General features: G+C 40.9%; 1 protein-coding gene across 1 annotated transcript in view; it reads left to right on the top strand.

The window, feature by feature from the left end:
* The window catches only part of mosmoa (modulator of smoothened a), a 29,015-nt gene extending 10,874 nt beyond the window's left edge, over positions 1–18,141 (top strand). Inside the window, exons 2-3 of the mRNA XM_085156941.1 lie at positions 3,841–4,053; positions 14,458–18,141. Coding sequence (XP_085013067.1) covers positions 3,841–4,053; positions 14,458–14,642 — 398 coding nt within the window. The 3' untranslated portion in view covers positions 14,643–18,141. The remainder of the gene's footprint in view (positions 1–3,840; positions 4,054–14,457) is intronic.
* The last annotated feature ends 4,490 nt before the right edge of the window (positions 18,142–22,631 follow it).

Raw genomic sequence — 22,631 nt, 5'->3', positions numbered from 1 at the left:
AGTTTTGTCATAAACCACGACCTCCTGCTTTTTTTCTTCTTTTTCTTTTCGCTGTTATTACGTAAGTGTTCTGCACAGTGAGAACTAAATTGCCAAAGCAATAAGGCAGACTGCGGGGTAAAATTGAAGGCAGAAAACAACATTTTTACTTGGTGGAGTGAGGCATATGTTTCATCGGTGGTGTTCCAGTGTGGATATCTCTCTCTCTGGAGCTGTGAGTTTTATAATGCAACACTTAAAGACTCCAGAGGCGTTTCTTTTGAGCCACTGGCATTGTTTGTGTGGGCTGGGCTGTGTTTGGTTGTTGGCGTAAAAGCTATGCTTTCGTTTGCTGTTAAAAAGGGTACAGGATTTCCTCTGGACAGCCTGCAGAGCTTACTACGCCCCCAGGGTCAACAAGAGCACTTCTCTCACACAGGCTGTTTGGATTCAAGCACTTAAGCATCATATATTTAATATGTACCAAGGTTAGAAAATGTCTAGATTTGGGTGCCAGACGAACAAAGTGCCACACTTGACCTTCTGAAATTCCAGCTTGCATACTTGTCTCACGCTCGCGTCCGCCCACCTGCCGAGCCACTGTTGAACTTTTATGATGTCGCCCACACAGCCTTGCCTTTTCACTGAATGGGGTTATTTTGTGGTCAGTGTTTACCACTGCTTTATTTTTCTTTTCTCAGATTATGTCCTAAAACAGCAGAGAAAATTATCGTAGAATTATTCTGAGCATACTTTTCACCACCAGAGCTTCAGCTAACAATTACTTAACTTTCTTTTAGCAGTTTTACATATACAAATGGTGTTTTTATTTACTCTCGAGAGATTTGGCCTACAGTGGTGCTCAGTTCACAGTCACTTTTTGGAGGAAGTTTTATAAAGACATGAACGAGAGACACGGCACACAAATAATCCTGAAGACAAATCTGTGGCAGAACTCTGAGCGAGGCAACCACCGAACTGGGAAACCCATACTGAGGCATTTGTATTTATTTTAGTAAAGACGTAACTGTGATTATTGTATCGTTGGCTTACTGTAGCCATAATGAGCTAGGAACACTGATCGGGGCTTGGGAGGTAGAATGTGCCATCTACTAATCGGAAGGCCAGTTGTTTGATTTCAGGCACCTCCAGTCCACACGTGAAAGTGTCCTTGGGCGACACTCTTAACCCAAAAACCATGAAGTGCGAGTGTGTGCATGATTGTATAAATCCCTTTAAGGCATTGATTAAAGTGCTTTATCAGTTTATTTGTTAAAAAGGAAAAAAAGGTAAACTACACAATTATTTTGTCCATGTTGCAGAAAGTTAAATCTCAGTGTTTGCTGTTTTTTGCGGGGAAAAAAAAAAATCATTATTTTCACCAAAACAGTCATCTTTTCCAGAAACCCAACTCACAGAAAAACCCACCCAAAGCTGTTTGGATGACTTAAATCTAAAGAAGTCTCAGTGTTTGTTATTTGTAAAGGTGTTGGCGGACAAAGAGTGCTCACAGGGAAGAACAAATATTATTTCACTTCCTTTTGAAGTACTTTTTCCTGGCTCATAATTGGTCTTTAGGGGGGGTGACTACACATGAAAGCATGATTGGTCCACATAGTTGCAGTAACCCCGTGCTACCTTATTTTGCAAAATTTCTGTTATTACTGGCCATTTAATAAATAAATATGTATTTTGTGCTTGAGTAAATGAAACCCTTCTGATTTTTTTTCTTCCTTAGTGCAAAGCCAAAACCTCTCTCGGAGGTTTCTTTGGGTATTTTTTTTCTTTTTCTTTTTTGCTGGATGCTGGCAAAACCCTGCTTGTCTGATTTCTGATGAGCTGTCAGCTTTCTAAACACATCCCCGTTCAGTTATTTACACATGGAAGAAATTACATGACAGCTCATCACGTTATGCCAGTGTGCACTATCCTCTGATGAAACCCCACCCTGAATCCCCCTCCACCCCACAAGTCTTTCCAGATAGACACTACTTAGCCCTGCAGTCTGTCGTCTGCCCTGAACCTGTGATCAGCAAAGACCTGAGCAGTGTGACGCTGTTCTGCTTACTCAGGTAGAAAATCCCCTCGAGGATGTGCTTTTAATTGAATGGTGTCTCCAAAGTGGCTGTACTGCTGGAGCATGATCCCGCTCTGAGTACTGGCCTTCACACTCTGGCAGAGGTTTGCTAATGACTCAGCCTGAGGAGCTAATCTATTTGTCTCCCATGCCTGATCAAAGATGGATAGGTACTGTGGAACATTAGGCAATGTCATGTTTCTGATAGCAGATGTGCACTACTTAAAGTCTCTGGGCTCTAATTGTGTGTAGAAGATGAAAGATTGAGAGGGTGGATTTAAAGAGTAGGTATATTTTCTAGTCTTTAAAAAACCTTATTCATATTCGACACAGTGGGTAGCTCTGTATGTTTGATTTTTTTTTCTCATATTTTTGCACTGAATGGCCTTCCAATGCAACCCCAAAAGGATTTCTGTCTCCTCCCAGGGAAAACTGGGGATCTTTTGCTTGTTTGCCAATTGTGTGATATTGAGTGTGTTAAAGCGGCTCAAAATTTGTCTGATATTATTGCAGTTTCTTACAGCATGTCTGCGATTAGCAACAAACCTGTGTGGGATACATCCAGTAATTGGCTGGATTGATTTAGTCTTCACCCTCTCTGCTTGAGTGTGAAAATGCAAGAAAAAAAATGTTGGCCACTGAAATAATTGGGCCCACCAGTGTGAAGAAAGTTAGTCCTTGTTTCATTTTCGTGGGTGAATTAGTGGCATTTTAAGGATTTACGTTTTTTTTCCTCTCATCGTACCTTCACCTGTTCCTTGTTCACTGTGTTCTCAGTTTACCTGCGTCACACTTTCCTCTGCAGTCAGTGATGGGGGTACTTACAGTATTTGTTACTTCTTTACTTTCTTTTTTCTCAACTTTTTCACCTGTGGTTTCGGTCCTTCTTCTTACTGGGACTTCTAGAGGCACAGTTACTGGAGATCTATGCTTCAGCATTAAATTTACACCCTAACTGTCAGTGCTGTGCAATACTACAAATTTTGGTGTTGATCCATTATCAGCACGGCCAACATTGCCGATACAGATACCAATACTGATACTTCTATATGTAGGGGGAGCAGCGTGTCATGATTAATGAGATGAATTGTCATCAATTTGCAAATTCTGAGCATATTTTAATGATTACTAAATCAAAATAATTTTTACTTTCCACAATAATTAGTTAATACAACAAAACACCTTTCAGCTTTTTGTGTATTTTGAAACAGTTGATCCTCTTGCACTAGTATCGATCCAATACCGATACCAGCATTGGCACTATCGATATTTGCGTCAATCCACCCAACTCTACTAACTGCAAACCTCTCTGAAACCCTGTGCTGTCAATGTAACTAAATGCCAGTTTGATTTATCATCCACTTCTATAGCTTATATTATAGCCTCTATGAAGATTCACTACAGAAGTCTGAATCAGGACTGTGGGTCTGTGAGGTCAGGTTTCCACATCATTTATCATTTATTGCTGTATGTGAATGACAGTAGCTGTGATTTCCCGTTGTCTTATTTACAGATTACATCCTCTTTATGCTGGAAGTGGGAAATGAAGTCTGCAGTGTGTCTCTGTCTCCCTCCTAACTGCAACCCTGCTGTGCGAGTGATTAGCAGTGGAGCTGAAACCTTTCCCCCTCCCATAGCTTTGTAATATATTTTTGGATTCGTTAAGAGTCCTGATGCAGATCATCTGAAAACGGCAAATACTTTTGTTTCATTTTATTTATTTATTTGTGTGAGAAGGGTGACTTAAAATGTCTGCTTCACTGACCCTCGTCGTCTTTCTGCAGGAGCCCTCACAGTCGGACTGGTCCGGCAATGTCAAACGATCCACGGACGAGACCGGACTTGCATCCCACCAAGGCTGCCCCCAGAGTGGGTCACCACACTGTTCTTCATCATCATGGGCATCATCTCCCTCACAGTCACCTGTGGACTGCTGGTGGCATCACACTGGCGCAGAGAAGCCACCAAATATGCCCGCTGGATCGCCTTCACTGGCAGTAAGTGAACATTTTCCCTGAAACTGATGAGACGACCTTTAGAAATTCCCCTTCACCATGTCAGTATATTTATGCATCTGTGCAGAGCAGTGAATAATAAAATGGGAGGAGGTTAGGTTGAATCGATGTGGAAATTTGGTTTTAGCCGAGTCTTGCACTTCCTCATTTACATGTGCGATAATGTGCACGGCAGCAGAAACATCCGAGGCTACGCACAGGATATCAGTCAGTTTGTGTTTTTCAGAGTGATGCGAGGACCTGCTTGTGTGTGTGTGTTTTGTTGCATTTGCACATTTATGAGAATTATTTAATTTTTTTTATTTTGTTGCATTCTTATCGATTATGCTTTCTCCCTGAAGCCGATATTGAGTAATGCAGTTTGTCTGATACCTGAGTGGGTGGCTTATGTGCCACGGCAATTCTTTTTTTTTTTTTTCTTTTTTTTTTTTTTAAATCTCCCTCTTTGCCTTGAAATCGCAGCTCCTCTGTATTCTCCCCCCCCCCCCCAGACATGATTTTTGTAAAGGTACGCTTCCACCATTCGATAAGAACTTCCATCTCGCGTACTGACTGTGGCTGGGCTGGTTTCATAAGGCCGCGTAGGAGGGTGGTATTTGATTGGTCAGACAAAGACAAACTGAACGTACTCGTACAGATGCTGCAGTGGTATGTGAAGTCACAATGCCCTGCAAAAATTGTTTGAAAGCCTGTGTATTTCTTTTTCTCTCTCCATAAACATTGACGTTTCTTTTGCCTGCCTGGCCGATTGCGGAGTCATATTTTTTATTTTTATATTTTTTTTCCCGATCATGTGATGAATCACCGCCTTTCAGAATCCCGATTTATGTTTTTTTCCCCACTGCACAAACTGCCTGTCTGCTAATCACAAAACAGTGTTACATGCTAAAATGAAAGCAGTCGAGTCATTGTTTAACGACTGTACTCAAAGGAAAGTAAGAGCGTTGCCATGGCAATTGTGAGCAGTTGTTACCCCCACCACCACCATCCTCCTCCCTTCCCATGTACAGCTTCTGCTGGGCATATTAGACAAGAGGTATATTTTTAGTTCAGCTTTAAAAGCATGAAAACGTTTACCAGCAAGGAAATAAATGAGGGAAAAAAAGGTTGGAGGAGGAAAAGACTTGTGATCTATTTGAGAGATGAAGCTACGCCTGTGGCAACACAGGGAGAAGTGATAGAAAAGCATCACTTTTTCTATTTTTAGTACCCCCATTAGTTGGCACTTTAGAGACTGATGGTCTACCTGGGATTCTCTTGTAACTCTTGAGCGGGTAAGGTGGATGAAAAGGGGAGAAAAGTGCTTGATGTTGCTGAATCTTTGCTGTGATGTCTAAAATATTTCATGTGGTTGAGAGAAGGGGGGGGGATTAAGTGAGAAAAAAACTGGTGTGATGGTAAAGATGGCAAGCTGAGCGAGTAATCTTGTTTTTAGACATAAAGTGAGAGGTTGTTGCCCATGTAAGGATGCAAATGGAAAGAGAGGAATAGAGTGAAGCTGGTAGCAAGAAGGCAGGGCTGGTTCATTTTGGGCAAAACAGGTGATGAAGGTTGAGAGGAGGTGGGCAGTGTGTAGTGTTACTGGCTCCAGGCCATCGGGACGTGAATGGACAGCTTTGTGTAACTGGCACAGGCCCGCCTCTGTGTATCGCTGTGTGCACACCAGCAGCGTTTTCCCCAAAGTATGAAGGTCATCTGTGGGGGTGGAGTGGATGTAGAGTTATAGAAAATGTCATTGTTAAGATTCGTTAACAGTAACTGCAAACCATTCGCTAATTAATAAAGTTAGAAAATGAACAAAGCTGCCTTTTCTCTCTCTTTAGATACTATTTACAGCTTCTTTTTTTTTTTTTACCACTTTAAACAGAATCATTCTTCTAGATTTAACACTGAACTGGTTTCCATGGATGCCAACTTTATTAAATAGCCTATTGATCCTTTTTTAATTGTTTGTTTTGCAAGAGAAGCCACCCAGATCCTGCAAATTTTGAATTAAAAATCTGTGATCCATCCTGAGAAAAGTGAGTCAAGGCATCAATGTCGTGTTTCAAATATATGAGTTGAGGAAATCTTGCGTTCATTCTTAAAGGGGGTTAAACTGCTGCTTATGGTCCTTCTCTGGGTATTTGCACATTTATGTGATTCAGGTTTATGAGTTGCAATGTCAGAGCTGAATTGTGTTGTGTCTAACTGATTAAAACGTAATCTGTGACTACTGCTGGTGCACAATAAGAGATACTGTTTAAAGACCTGAATTAAAAACAAACAAAAAACATTAGCACTCAGGGAGAGTCAGAGACTACCAGCAACATAAACCAGTGGTGCTCACACTGGTGGTGGAGCACTGAACCATTTCTGATGTGGACACATGTTTCCAGGGGTAAAACTGCAGAGCACAAGAAGTTATTAGAATCTGATTGCTGAAAGAAGAACCATCAAACAAGCTTAATGGAATCAAAATTCAGGTTTGATTTATTCAGGCAGTCCTATCTGAAAAACTAGCATGTGCTTATACTCCCTATACAACAGTTGTACTGAAACATTTCACAGAAAGAGCTACTAAATTATCCTTTTAGAGCCCAAAAGATGCACTATATTGCCAAAATTATTCTCTCATCTGTCTTCACACACATATGAACTTGAGAGACCAAGTTTTGTTATGCCGAAACATTACGAGTTCCTTTCACTGGAAGTAAGGGGCTGAGCCCAACTCCTGGAAAGACAACCACACAAAATCCCCCCTCCACCAAAGTTTACACGAGCAGTGAGACTCGTCCATCAGGACTTACTTATGGAAATATAGAGTATATGCTGTGCATGAAAATCTTCGTTATCTGCTGTTTGGTTGGCTCAACCTGTGCTGCCTGCTTCTAAATGACCTCTAACTTATCTTTGCAGTATCTTGTTATTTAAATATGTCACATTTCTGATGCAAAGAGTCATCTGTTAATGAGCAGCATCGGTCTCTGTAGTGATACACTAACAAGCAAGTGCAACTCTCATAGTTGCTGTTAGTGGTTACTGCTGCAGATTAGACCTGTATATTCGATCGTCTGGATTTATTAACACTTCAGTCTACAGCATGAAAACCGTGACACTTCTCCCCAGATGTAGGGAAAACGCTGCACCGGTGAATTCACAGAAATAATATAAATATGTTAAAATAATATTCTGAATAGTATTTAAAAAAATCAAATCAGCATCCTATAGAAAAGAAAATGTATGCATAAGCAAGTTGAACAAGGGAGCAAAATAACTACTTGTAGCATGAGTAATGTGGTAACTGTTACTCTTTACAAGTATTTGTATTAATGATTAAACCATAAATTATTTTTCTAAAGCTCTGTTGCCATAAGAAAGAAAAACTGCATATTTTGTCATTTGAGCAGGTTTCTGCTAATTGGAAGCATCATTGCTGCTGAAGCGTCGATCTCTGTCCCATTCAGTCTTATGTGTTGAAGTATCCTTGTGCAAGCTTCTAGGATGCATCCATTGGTGGGTGGGTGGGTGGGTGGGTGTGTGTGTGTGTGTGTGTGTGTGTGTGTGTGTGTGTGTGTGTGTGTGTGTGTGTGTGTGTGTGTGAGAGATTATTAAGTTAAAAGGATTTAGGCAGAGAAAGGGGTTTATGTATGAGTGAGTATGTGTAAATGGGTAAATGAGCCTTGTGGAAAGAAAGTGCTTTGAAAGCTCAAGTATTGTGCATTTACTATTTTAGAAAAGGTGCATAAATGATTAAGTAGCTGATGGTTGTTTTTAGATGAATTTTCTGTCAATCAACTAAAGAATTAATCTGATCATTGCTGCAGCTCTCTTGTTTGAGTGCAAAGAATGACTGCTTCTCTGAAGGCTCCATATGTCACTGGTTGAAACACTTAAGAGAAGGGTCTGACCGTGAAGTGCACTTTGCTCAAGTTTTCAGGTATAACGCTGAGTCGTGTATTTTTGGCTGCCTTTTAGCTCGCCTCACGAATAAACACATGTCCGGAGTAATGAGCGGGCATGAATCTAAACTCGAATTGTGATGCAAGTTTACTCTGCTGGGATCTTTTGTGCTCGCTAACAGACGGGAGGCAAGCAAACCGGTACGTTTATGAGTAAAACCTCATCAGATGACGCAGGAATTTTTATTTGTGATGAAAAACTGCTAATAGGAGCACAACACTGTAAAACCGGTTTATTAGTTAGTAAAATACCTGCGTGAATGTCACACTCTGTTAATCTTGTTTAGATTAAATGCAGGCGCAGTTACAGCTTGGTTGCCAACCCATAAATATTCCTAGTTTTATTATATTTTTGGGGTAATGTGGCAAACAGATAGGCACGACTCACTTATTGGATTTGTATATCTTTGCCTAAAGGGAATAAAGCGTATAAAACTTTAAACTGTCTGAAATTTAAATTGCAGGAGAATCTAAAAACAGACTCTTTGCTTTATTTTAACAGTTTATAGTCAGTCTGTTATTTTATGCATATTCTACATCCTAGTAAAACCTTTAATCTGTGAATTGCAGGAATTAAGTCTCAAGTTTTTCTTTTTCAGGAAACTGTATAGCGAAACATTAAAATTTGTTAGTAGGTTTGTCCCCAAAAAATTGAGACTCAGATACTAAAATTAACATTAAGAAACTCATTTGCAACAATATCGATACTAACTTTGCTGTCTTGCCTCCTCCGCTTGACACAAAGCACACAGCTCCTTCTCTCGCTAACAGCTGAAGTAGTTGATGCTATTAACACTGAACAATACTTCAGGAAGAATTTAAAGAGGCCAGTAAAGCTCATGTTAACATTAGCCATTTAACTATTAGCAGTTACCCGATAGCCACATTAGCCAATTGTTATTAACATTCGGCTAGTGGACTGCAGCTCATGGATGGAAGAGTCCTGGTGGTGTAGTCTTGTTGGTGTCACAGACACATGGGGAAGCGGCCAGGACTGTGCAGATCTGCGCCGAAGCCGTAGATAAACTGAGGAGAGAGTCCAGAGTGTGGAGAACAAAGCCAAGCAAATAGTGAAATCCAGAGCAGAGTGATTACGCGGGGTTAAAGCCCGAAAAGCAGAGCGGAGGATGTGACGAGCTGCAGACCGAGGTGGATCAGGGTGAACCGTGGATGAGAAAAAGGCTGCAGTCAGATGTGGACAGGATGATAAACTTTTCTACTTTTTCTACTTTAAAATAATTGATTAAAATGCGTTTCTTATTTTTGCTGTAGCGAAGTGTCAGGTCAGCTTTAACATGCATCCAGTGACTGATACGGTCTACCACCTCTTTATTTTAACATAACTAATACTATACTTTATCCAAAGATCCTTTTTAACTTTACCGTAATACGTTTTGTGCAATAATTTAATGATTTAGATGCGTTAGGTATTTGTTTATTAGTAAGTTTTAAAATATATTTTACCTCCACCATCTGAAATGAAACTATGGAAATAATTTCTAAAATGAATAAAACCTCCAAATAAAAATTTAACTGGTTACTTTAAACTAAATCTTCTATGCTTTTGTACCCCGTGGTATAGAAAATGATATTGAATATTTTTCTGGGTATTGGTATAAAGTATGAAATTCTCATTCTTTGACAACGCTACTTGTAACCCAGTCATTTTTAAAAGCAAGCATTGCTGGGCAGCTATCCTAGTGTTGCCTCCAGGCAGTTATTTTAAAGCCCTTCTAAACTTTAATTTTTAAAGCTCACAAGGATGAAACTGCATGTATTATAATTTGTTTTTAAAACATGATGTTTTGGGGCATTTTTCCCTTTTATTTATTTATTTGGACAGTGAAGCTTTTTTTAAATAGGAAAGTGCGGCTAGAGCTTTGGGGAAGACACACAGCAAAGATCTCTGGGTTAGAATCGAACCCAAACCGCTGCATCGAACCTCCGTGACACATGGTCACCTGCCTTTTCAGGTGAGCCAAACTGCCACCACTTATCTGCATCTTTGTGACAGTAATGAGTTGATACGCCTGTCACCACACAGTTAATGCTGTTTTGAACTTGTATTCACACATCAGTGCAAGAGCAGGACCGGCTCATATATTTCACAGTTCGGATTTGTTATTGGCTCTTCGGGGTAAACTGCCATCTTCGCCGTCTGGCATTGATTTCTATTCAGGGTGCTTTGAGCATTGCATTTCTCTCCTATAATGTCTGTCTAATCTGAAAATGGCTCTGTATGCTTTCACAACATTTCACTATGACATAACCTCAATAAGTCAACAGGGCTTCTAGAGTACGGACACACAACTTTTTCTAAACAACAAGGAAGTCACTCTGAACTGATGTAGGAAAGGACACCTAATGCAGTTTCCGTTTGCGGTGTTGCTGCTTCAGGCAGTGCAGAAAGAAGTGTTGATCTAAAGCAAAAGAAATACACAAAAATGGTGAAAAGCTCTTTGATAGATCAGTTATTTTCAATTACTTGAAGCTATTCCACAAATTCTGCACAGCCATTGATTTGGATTCAAAAGCCACAGTTTGCTTTGCTGCTTAACGTCACTGTGAGTTACATAAGTTGTTTCAACTGGACCTCGAGCTTCAGTTACAACACTTTCAAAAGAAGGAAGAGAAAAGGGAACCTTTGCTATTGGCAACAGCTTTGTTATTCAATTTTTCACCTACTTCCTGGACAGTTGAATAAAACCACACGATGGCTTCATCCCTGATCTCTGCTGTGCTTGCTCTGCAGCCGCTGACTTGCCCACTATGTGTTGATCAGAACATCTCACTGTTTATTGAGAATGGTGCTTGTTGCAAATGCAGCGATTCCCAGCATGCGGTCAACGCACCGAGCTAATTGATCCCACTGGGCTTGATGGTGATTGTCAGAGCTCACCAATCAGTGGAATTGGATTTGCAGAAGGAAACCAGGTTAACACAGAAAAAGAAAAACATGTCCCATGGTAGCTCAGCTCCTGTAGGGGCCCGACCTCTACATCATGTACTCGGAAGACACACTGAGACATTAAATTCACAGAGTTCTCCGATATGTAGCTGTTTAATAATAAAACAAGGAAAATTATCTGGTCCTTAGCAGGTCGTAGATGAAATACAGTATATGTAATATTACACTCTCGCCATTTAACAAGAAATAAATGCAGTTGATTAACTGATCATCAGCAAGTGAGAGCTTTGGCTGTTTGCAGATGTGTAGCATTGAGGTGCCAACAGAAATCCATCACTGCTGCTGATGCTGGGAGGAGTTATGAGGCCATTTTGAAACAATTTGAAGTTTATCATTGTGCATCGAGAGATAATTCACAAGTGAAAAATATTCAAGACAGTCAACAGTCTTCCCAGAAATCCCTGTCCCAGCAAGTGCCACCCCAAGGTCATACTGTGATTCAAGTGGCTCTGTAATTTTTTATTTTTTTAAACCTTAGTGCTACAGCTCTACTTCATCATCATCCATTTCATAGCTGCTCAGAGAAACTGCAAAAAAAAAAAAAGGGGGGGGGGGAAACCCCAAGAGCTATATCTCACTCTACAGGCCAATTAGATGTTAAAATTCATGGCAGCAGAATTGGGTTACCAGAAGAAATCCTTTTTCTCTAAAGAGAAGAGGGCAACACAGGTCATACAGCAGCACAATGATCCCAAATATCAAAGCAAATATACAACCGAATGGCTGAAAAAGAAAAGAAACAAGGTGTTGCAGTGACTCAGTCAAAGTCCAGACTTTCACCTGATTGTTATGCTGCAGAGGGACCTGAAGAGAGCCGTGCATCAACAAATGCCTGTAGAGTTCAATGAACCGAAGCATCATTGTAAAAGGAGTGGGCCAGAATTTCTCCACAATGATGTGAGATACCAATAAAGTCATTTAGAAAAGTTTTTTTCTTTCTTTCTTTCTTTCTTTCTTTTCAAGCTATTGCTGCTAAATGTGGTTTTACAAGCTCCTGAATGCTTTTAGTTTTTGTCAACTAAATGTCATCGGAAGTTGATGAAGGCGACTAAAATCTAAAGTGTAAACTTTGTTGTGTTTTACCAGGGAAAGTTGCTCCACACAGTTTAGAAAGCATCTTATTTTCCTAGCCATCAAATGTGAAATGCATCTACCCATCTCTTCCTCCTAAATGTTGACATTTTGTCGCATTTTCATTCAACTGTGAGGAAAGGAGTCAGCTGAACTAATTGGATCGCCTCCAAACTTGTCCTGCCTTTCCACACTTCTGAGTGGATCTAGTCTCCCCAGAACAAATTTAATCTCGGTTTTTATTCAGTGACGAAAGTGTCAATATTTGTATGAAATCCAATTAATGTATTTGCTGTTGCAGATTTTGAGGGGTTTATTTTGGGTCTATATTATGGTTGAGTTGCATTGTGGGTAAAGTAGTTGATGGAGTGGAGTTTACTGTCCTATACCTCAGCCTTGGAAATCTTCTCTCTTTCTCAGAACTTTGTGTATTTGTTCTGTTCTGGTTGGTCGTCGATGGCGTTTCCTTCAGCATTGCTTTTGCTTTTCTAACTTAAAATCTTAAGACTATATCTTTTCTACTTTGATGAACAGGTTTTTTGTGCCTGACTAAAGGTTCAATCAGTAAATCACACCTCTCATGTAACATCTAGTGCAAGTCTCAGGAAACTACAACATCTGCAAACATGTCATTTCTACCGCAGCTTCTAACATTTGTAAATTTGGTAAATCCCTTTTCTGGATTTGACTTGACTTGCAGCGTATAAACAGAGCTGCAGTGTGCTTGTTTAGAAAGCTTAAAACGTGATTACTGATCTGCACCTTTAAGCTTGTAGAGAAATGTACTGTGTTAATCAGCCTGAGGTGGCATAAAGAGCTTGTTTATGGTTCTTCTGAGGAGCATTTACTGAAACTAATGCTACATTCTGCTAGTCTGGGAAATGGTGTCAATTCATTTAAGCTCGAGGGAAGAAGTTAATGATTTACCAACAAATAATTCACACACAAACTTTACAAACTTGAAAGCTGAAATCAAGCCCGTTACTGCTGGGTGGCTCTTTTTTTTTTTTTTTTTTTTTTTTTTTTTTTTTTTTGAGATTTGCTAAAACATTTAACTGTGGAAAAATGCTGCCTTCAGGTGCTGTAAGAAATATTATTTAAATATAAACGATGGCAGAATGCAAGCATAACTGGCAAAGAGGACGATTTCTGGGATATTTGAGACAAAGGTTTGGAAGAGGACGTTGACATGGTTCCTTAGAAAATGTTGGACATTTATTAAGAACATCACTCAAAGTCCAAACAAAGTTAATCAGTATTTTATCAAGAATTTGATGCTGAGCTGCACATCTGTGAACAACAAACCTCTACTGCGTGCATGCATGCGGCTACTCTGTATAAATGCACAGCACATTAGTGGTTTCCAGCCTTTCCGTACTGTCAGTCCCCCAAACGCTCTTCAGTGATCTCATGACCTCACAGGTTTATTGAAGATGAAGGGAAAAAAAATCCTTTTGTCACCTTAACTTATACTTTTTATATAAGTAAGCACTGAATCGGGGTTTCTGCTTCCTCACTGGACAGACGGACATCTCTGACGTTTGCTGAGGATCAAGTGTCTCCTTAAATCTTTTTGAGCAGTGTATTAAAATGTGACCGAAAAGTTATAAGTTATTGCTTTTCCACTTTCTTGGTTAAGTTTCACTCTAATGATTGTAGCGCTGCGTTTACCTTGTAGTCATATATGATGTGCTTTTAAGTGTTTTCAGTGCCTGCTTCAATCTTCTGTCTATAGAAAGTTCCAGCTGCTGCTTCCATGAACACGTCTCTCTCTGAGTGTTTCATTTCTCCGATTTTCTGCAGTCAGCTGCTGATCATGAACTGAATGTTGAAGTTTTCAAGGTATTTTCAGTGATGTCTGCGCAGCTGCCCTTTTTGTTTCCTCTTCAGAGGAAGATTTAACTAAAAATAGAAATGTCTAATTTCTACAGGAGACGAAATTTGGTTTGGGCGAGCTTGGACTCAGGCTAGTGTATGCTTGTCAGACTAATGTATAATCTATGACGCACATTAACATTACATAATTGACTGCCTCTGCCTCCCATCTTTGTGAAAATGCGAGGCAGAATTATCTGCATGCCATGGGTCTGTTTGCTTCTGAAGGGACAATTACACCATTTGAAAGGCGGTGTTGTATCTCACTAATGAACTCCCGAAAATTGAAGTCAGTTTGAGGCTATGCTTTCTGCTCAAGCTGATGAGGTTAGGCTTAATTTTCTGAATCCACTGTGGAGAACAAAGACTAGAATAAGAGCTGACACTCCTTTAGTGTCATTTATCAGTTCAGTCTGTCCCCAGAGCTTATTTCACACACAAGATTTCAGTGCATTGAGGAAAAGCTACAGATTAATTCGAGTCATCTTTTAAGGAACTAATATTTTTCCTCTCTCCCTCCCTTGCTTCCAGTGATCCTGTTCTGCATGGCGGCGCTCATCTTCCCAATAGGCTTCTATATCAACGAGGTGGGAGGCCAGCCGTACAAGCTTCCCAACAACACGGTGGTCGGCTCCTCATACGTGCTGTTCGTCCTCTCCATCTTCTTCACCATAGTGGGACTGCTGTTTGCAGGCAAAGTTTGCCTCCCGGGCTGAGGACTCCAACGCTGTCGCCTCTGGACTGACACGAGAGGCTCTGAAAATGTCATGGGATTTAAAAACAAACAAACAAACACACATGCAAAAATGACTGAAAATCAAAAACGACTAACTCTGGCCAGAAGCTTGAAACGGGGGAAGTTTCTGCATATGTGTCGAGGGACCGCAGCACCGTGGAGTACCCAGCGACTAAAAAGACGAATAAATGAACAAAACACTAAAAGGGGACATGGACGCAAAAGGTTGGGGGAGTGCGAGGGCAGCCGAGGCTGCTGCAGCACCCTGCCACTGTTGATTTAAAAGAAAAAAAAGAAGACAAAAAAAAAAGAAAAATGGTGTCTCTCTGTTGTTGTTCTGTTGGAAAGGGTGCTTAATGTGCTGCTGTCATGGCAACCGCGACCACAACGCTGGCGCACATTTCTTGAGGACCACTAAAGTCACTCCTAGACATGATTTCCAGCCACCCGCCCCACCTCGCCGCTCTCAGCATCATCTGCGCCGTCACGACCGCTTCTGTTGCTGTTTTTGGCTTCTCTTAGCTATTTTTAGTTTTGTGTTTTTTCTGTTGTTGTACAATTTGTGTTGTTTTTTTCTACTTCTTCTTCTTCTTCCTCCCCCACCACCTTTGTCCACTGAAGTTGTTTGAGTGTTACTGAGGTTCACTGAGCTGAACCCTTGAAGGAAACCCTTCGGGGGAGGTGGGAGATTGCAAAAGCTTGGCTTTAGAGTGGGGTTTATTCTCTCCTGTCACATTTGCACAGCCCCAGGTGTGTGGGAGAGGTGAGCAGCTGAGGTCACAGCTGTCGGGGGGCCACACACAGGCTGCTGTGGATGAGAGGAAGATGCAGGTGTGCTTCCTCTTTTGTCTCCAGCCGGCTACTGCTGAGGAACAGGTAGCCCCAAAGGGGAGGCTGACCTCCCTGGGCAGCAGAATACAAGGTCAAGCACCATTAAGGAGAATGCCACTTACTGTAAGACCTTGCATAGTGTTATTAATAGCAGCAAAGTATTAGTGAGTGTAGACAGCTCTGCTAAGCCATCAGCTAACGCCATCATGCTGATACACTCCCACAGCCAGTAACTAGAAGACTGTGAATTTAGAGAATAATCATCATAAACGCACCTCGTATTTATAGTAATACACTTAATTGCGTTAAGCACAGCCACACGCCTAGTGGCCTTTTCAAAGTATTTTGTAGGGATCACTGCAGTGTTGCATTTTTCTGTGGGTTGGGAGCTTCCCTGAGTGGAAGCTGGAAGTTACAAGTGGTGTGAAAATAACATGCGAATGCAAAAAAATCAGTGGTATTCTCCTTTAATGTTGGACAGGAAGTAAGTGAGCCAGGAGCAGTTTGTTCTTTCTTTCTTTCTTTGTGCATCAGTGAAGGGACTGCAGGTCAGGTCCATGCATAGGGGGGCTGTGCCTCAGTTTGCTGCTCGTGATGTCTGTGAATGCAACACACACATACATAAACGCACACAAATACAAAAATATATTTACCCTTGCAGGGTTTTTCCTGGCCTGCAGTGAACTTTCAGTGAGTTATTTTCCTGTAGGTTTGAACACTTCGCATTAAAATTAAACCTTTAATTAAAAAAATAATTTGGTGATTCTGGCATAAGGTCATTTAAAGGAGCCCAAAAAGTCCTCTGTGAGGGGGAAAGCCCTGCACGCAGTCTGCACTGTGTGCAAGCTAACACGGTTTTATTGTAGTAATTACTTTATCAGTGTCCAGATTAATTTGCACCACTCTTTGCTCACCACAAGTTCTTAGCTGTCTTGCCTTCATCAGGGTGATATCTGAGGTTGTTTCTGGTCTCTTCCTACAAATAGAAACTGCATAAAATACAACAAAAATAGTGTTCCTTTAACAAATATAATCATTTAGGAGGTTTGAACCATGTAAATGGGACAATATTGCAGTGCTCTGTACCATTTATACTAACAGTGAGGGTGCAACTACAGTAGTTGCCACTCAGACACATCCTCCTCGTCAGCACTGGTATAAGAGTAAAGGTAATAATCTGTTAATTTCTGAACTTTTATACTGATATATCTTTAAAGGAAGTAAAAACCAACACAATTGTGTCTTCAGCCCAGCTGGGCAGTGGTAGCACCAGTGTAATGCTACAAAAATTGAGAAGTCCAGGACTGGATATGTTAGCCTGCACTAACAGATGTCACGTTAATTTTGTCGTACACGTTGGCAGACGAAGGTTTAAAGTCACAATGATCCTCAGGCAAGTTTTGAATTTACTAGAAGGCTCTTAGTTAGGATTTAGAAGTGGACTTATCAAGGTTGATTTGTTATGGATAACATCCTTGGGACGTGAGAGTCTCTCGAAAGATAAAAAATAAATATCAGTGAATGTTGAGATTGAACTGATAAGTCTGACTTCTGTCCATCGACACAACCTCGTAGCTCACACACTTCTGGTTTAAACACGGCACCAAATTCAAACAGATACAGTGTATCCATCCTATCTTCCATTGGCCTTCACAGAGCCTTTCCTTAACTAATCAAATAAAAATAAAAAAAGTCACAAGAGGCAGAAATGATTCGTTTTCCACCAGCACTGGGGTGTCGGCGCAGGATGGTTGGAACTACTGTTCCCACTGGGCGCGTTTGGAGCTACTGTAAGAAATTCAGCAGTGATTGGCAAATGCAGCCCACCGATTTGTCCAATGTGATTTTTATCTTCTTCCCACGGAAATTACCCCATCAAACCTGTCAAAATGTGAGCCAGTTCTTCAAAAATACACCAAGGCAGAGCTGGCCCCCGCACCAGTGCTGTGCTGGTGGGAAAAGAGGTGTCACTGCTGAAGCTGGAACCAGCAGCCGATTAGCATTTCTGATTTATTATTGAAATAGCTGCTGATTCATTCTCCTTCAGTCATTGCAGCTCTTTCACACATTCATAGCATACTGTAAATGTAGGGAGCATGCAAGCTGCTGACCCTAGGACCTGTCCTGGAAAGTGTGTGTGTGTGCGTGTGTGTGTTGACCAGATCGCAGTCGCTCACTCGCCAAGTCTTAGACTTTTTGTTTTGTATTTTCTGTTTCCTGCTCAACTTTTCTTACTCTCAGTCTGATGATGTATACTGCTATTCTGTACACTTTGCAGTGCCCTGTCTTGGTTGGTTCAGTATTGTGCCATGACCTACTTCTTTTTTCTTTTCTTTTCTTTTTTTAAAATAATGTACAGACACAAGAGGCAGGATTTCTGTATTAGAAAGCACTGTGCATTCAACAGTATAGGTAACAGACATAGAAGCACCACAAATGTATAAAAAAGAGAACTTCTTACCTCATTGTTTTTTGGTTTTTTGTTGGGGGTTTTTTTTTTGTTTCAGCTATTATTTTCTAATGGTGGCAACATGTGTGCCCTCTAATTTGTCTCTTGCCTTGATCGGATGTCTACACGTAAAGCCTATGATCATAGGAAATTATTTATCACTGAATAAAAAGAGAAAAGTGGGTGTGTGTGACTCTGACACGGTCTCTGTGTTGTGCTTATTTAAAATGGGTGAATCTAATCGAGAGGAGGATGACGGGCGAAGCGGAGCAGAGCTTAATCTCATTATGTTTTTGTAGGATGTGGCCCAAATGTACTTCGCCTCTTCCTACTTCATTAAATCGAAAAAGAGCTTGTTCTCAGACACAAACCTGCTGTGATTTGAGAGCAGCTACCCATGATGCATCAGTGAAGTGCTTTCTGAGTGCATTTTGTTAAATACTCAATGGTTTCTCGCTCTCACGCCGAGCCAGACCTCCAGCACCGCAGTGTCATAAACAAGAGGCGCACATTTCCTCTGGACCTGTGAAGATCGTGTCTCACTTTTTCTGCTCGCCCCTCAGTGACCTGGAAATCTATTTTTATAATTATCTGAGCTTAGTCACTTTTACTCCTTCTAATTTATTAGTCCCCCTCAAAGTGTTGCACCCAGATCAAAGCAGTGGGATAAATTTCACTCAAACTGTGTCACATATTGACCTTTGTAGACTGCCCGACTGGATTAAATTAGAAAAATAATGGATCATAACATTACTCCCTGCATCGTTTGATTGCAGCATGACCCTAATGTCTTCAAGCACAACTATTTAATCGGCCAATCACATCACAGCAACTTGAGTACACATAGGCATGTATACCTGGTCAAGATGACCTGCTGAAGTTCAACTTGACATAAAGCGAATGTGGCATGGCTGTTGGTGCCAGACGTGTTTCGGGATCTGTTGATCTACTGATATTTTCCCCACACAGCCACCTCGGGGTTTACAGAGACTACTCAGGCAAAGGAAAAATGTCTAGTGAGCAACGGTCCTCTGGATTGAAATGCCGGAGGTTCTGGGAGAATGGCCAGACTGGTTTGATATGAAAGGCAATAGTTACAATACATTGAACCTTATTGCAGCAGAAGACCAAACTAAGTGCTACTGCTGTGATCTAAGAAGAGGAAACGGGATATAACTGGCAGAGGCTCAGCAAGAATGGAAATGTTTGGTCTGATAAGTCTAGGATTTCTGGCAGAGTCGTTGGCATAAACAGCAGAAAGCATGCATCTATCCTGGTCTGCTAGTGTGGGAATATTTTCTCTGCACACTTTGTGCATCACAGTCTACCTAAGTATCATTACTGACCAGGTCCAACTCTTTATGACCCATCCAACTCCAGTCCTCAAGGGCCGGTGTCCTGAAACAGGCAACTGGCAATTCAGCCATTTGATTTATGTTACTGCAGCTCATGAGTGCATGAACATGGTGCAATTAAAGTAAATTTTTCCAAATGCTTACATTTATTTACATTTATTTAGTTTTACTTGAGTAGGATTAGGGGTTGCCACCTTGGGGTGCAGTCAAGTCCTATAGAGTCTTGCTAATGACCTACTAATTTTATTCAGGTGTGTTGCAGCGGGGACACATTTAAAAGTTTCAGGACATCAGGCCTGGAGGTTGACACACCAGCTCTAATGGGTGCTTCTGAGAGGATACCACACCATGTCACGAGCTCTAATCCTCTACAACTGATGTCTTGAAGATGTCAATCTCACTGTACACAGATCCTTTAGAGAACCTTTGGGACTTGATGCAACGGGAGAGTCATATCATGGATGTCCAGCCGACAAATCTGCATCAACTGTGTGATGCTATCATGTAAATATGGAGCAAAATCTCCATAGAGGAACAGTCCAGCAGCTTGTTGAATCTATGCCATGAAGAATTAAAGCAGTAGCAACCCAGTACTAGCAATAAGTAGCTAATAAAGTGGCCCTTGAGTGTATATACACAAGTAGCAGATAGATTCCTGCCTTTGATTTAGATATATCTTTTTAAATGAATATCCAGCACCTGCTACAAAAGATTAGAGCTGATGGGAAAACACGAGCAGCATTGACATTCATTGGTTTTCCTAAATAGAATTTCCTTTTCATTCACTAATAATGGCACTTACTTGACAAAATCAATCTCAGGACTATTCACAAAAATCTACAAATAAGCACACAACCCAGGCCCATTAAAGCAGGTCTTTCTATTCATGTTTCTCATTCATTCAGCAGGAAGAGTCTCCTTCATTCATTTCTCACTTTCTCCTTGTCGGTGCACAGCTGAAGATGAAAAAGCACTGCTCCTCCCAGGACTACACCCCCCATTAGCTTCTCTGTGACCTGCAGCGCCAAGTTCAGCTCGAGTGGTCTTTCCATTTAGGATTTCAGAAGGTCACAGCAATTCAGCTCAGTGCATCACATCAGGCCACTTTGCTCTGCTTTCTGATGACAGCTTAGGGATGTTTGTAGAAATACAAAAAAATATATATTTTCTGGAAATTTGATCTCAAGTATCACGAAAATCAGTGGTGGGCAGCATGTTTGTTTTTTTCCCCAGAGGACCGTGCTGACTCCTATAAAGTAAGAAAAGGGCCGCAGTTTGGATAATGACATTGAAACCAAATTCAAAGGAAGGAAAATAAACAGATATTTAACAAAATTTTAATTAGCCTGAATTTTTCCACTTGTCTGATGGGACAGTTCACTGATGAAACACAGCACTGGAATTGAGTTAAATACCAGCATAGACTAACTTCAGTCATCTGTCATAAGATTAATTTATTAATGAAGTCTGCGTGCCTTTCCCCACTTGTTTCACTTGCAAAGCTTCTCTAGTACAGTGATCGTAATGCTGGAAACCATTTAACTCTTTCAGTGGCTGAAAGAACCAGCTGCTGATGCTTTTTTTGGAAATATTAAATTTATGTCAAGAACCAACAGCAGAAATCTATGAGTGCTGTCTGCTACTGCAGTGGTTTCCTACCTGGCTTCAAGATCCTTTCAGGAGGGTCCTGGAATGAATCTAAGCTAATTACAGATGCGTAAACAATAAATAAAACTTGAGCATTTACAGTCACGTTAGCAGGTCTGTGAGGTTGTTCTCAATCACAGCTGAACGCTAACATCAGCAGAGCTAACATCAGCTTAAATACCGATGTTTAGTTATGATTTTGATCATTTTAGGATGTTAGCATTCTGATTATGCTAACGATTTTGCTAATTCAGTTTATAGCTCAGTTTCTGAACTCAATTTTCTTAATTTCTTTCGTTTTATTGAATCGTTTCATATCATCTCATGTTAAATTGAATGCTTTCACTGAACCGTGTGGAGTCTCCAAATGTGAATAAACTAAGCACACGCTGTGATTTATTAGCTTGTAGGTCCACCTTTAGCAGCAACAGCTCATTTTCTGCCTGACTTTATCAGTCTCCCACATCATCGTGGAGGATTTTTGGCCCACTCATCATTAAAATGTTGCTTCAGTTCACTGAAGTTTGTCGGCATTGATTTTTGCACAGATCTCTTAATGTCACAGCACGGCATTTCAATCAAGTTAGACTTTCTCTGGGTCTTTGCAACACCTTAATTCTTTTCTTTTTCACCCTTTCTGTTGGAGATTTGCTGCTTTGCTTGGGATCATTAACCTTTTGTGTTACCAAATTTTAGGTAAGCTTTAGCTTTAGACAACTGAAGACTCTAGAATACTTTGGTGCACAAAGGACTTCCTGGTAGACTCAGTGACTGCAAAGTGCCCAGGTCGTGTGACTACAAAACAAATCCTAATCGTCTCCCATCTTCCACCACGCTGAACAGTCGGTATGTGGCATTTTCTTGATGAGCTTATATTTCCTCCTTGACATCGTGTTAAAACACACCTGAATGCTCAAGACCAGCAAACTGCCCAAACTTCTGCTTTTATAGAGGTGCTCCCGTTTTGCAGATCATCAATCTGATGATCATGATGAGCACCTGGCTTGGAAGCAGAAAGGATGTATTCTTTTATCACATCACCTTATGTATAAAAAATGGAAAGAAAGAAAGGTTGGAAACCTATTATGGAAAAAGTAACGTGTATTTAAAAATGACTGAAGAAATATTCTCATTAATCTAATACAACTGAAATAACCAAAGTCAGGCTATGCTTCATGTAGGTGCTTTTGTCTCTGTTTTTGCCTTCCCTCACTGCACGCATGGATAGATCACCCTGTATTTACTGAGCCAAAGTGAGGGGGGTGAGAGTAAAGCAAGCCAAGAGGACTCACAGACGTGGCTGCTTGACTTGATTTACTCTGGACCTCCTGATCGGCAGCAGATGCTTAATAGTGAGTTATTAGAGTAGAGATCAGCACTGACAGATCCAACGGCAGCGCTCTCAGCCCAGATGGAGGTGAGTCGTCAGCGCTTCGTATAACCAGTGTTGGGACTAACGCGTTATTAAGTAACGCGTTACAGTAACTACGTTATTATTGTGGTAACGAGCACGGTAACTAGTTATTATGCCAAAATCAGGAACGCGTTAGTCGTTACTAGGATTTAGATAGGGTCGTTACTCGTTACTTCGTGTGGTGGCTATCGCGGAGCTTCCACCACAGATTCTGTAACATTGGCAAGTGGTGGAGGCAGCAGGTGGATGAGGGAAAGGGGACGCAGAAGGAAA

Source organism: Neolamprologus multifasciatus, chromosome 4 (assembly GCF_963576455.1).
Source record: "Neolamprologus multifasciatus chromosome 4, fNeoMul1.2, whole genome shotgun sequence".
NCBI lineage: Eukaryota > Metazoa > Chordata > Actinopteri > Cichliformes > Cichlidae > Neolamprologus > Neolamprologus multifasciatus.
This window is presented reverse-complemented; position numbering and strand designations above follow the sequence as displayed.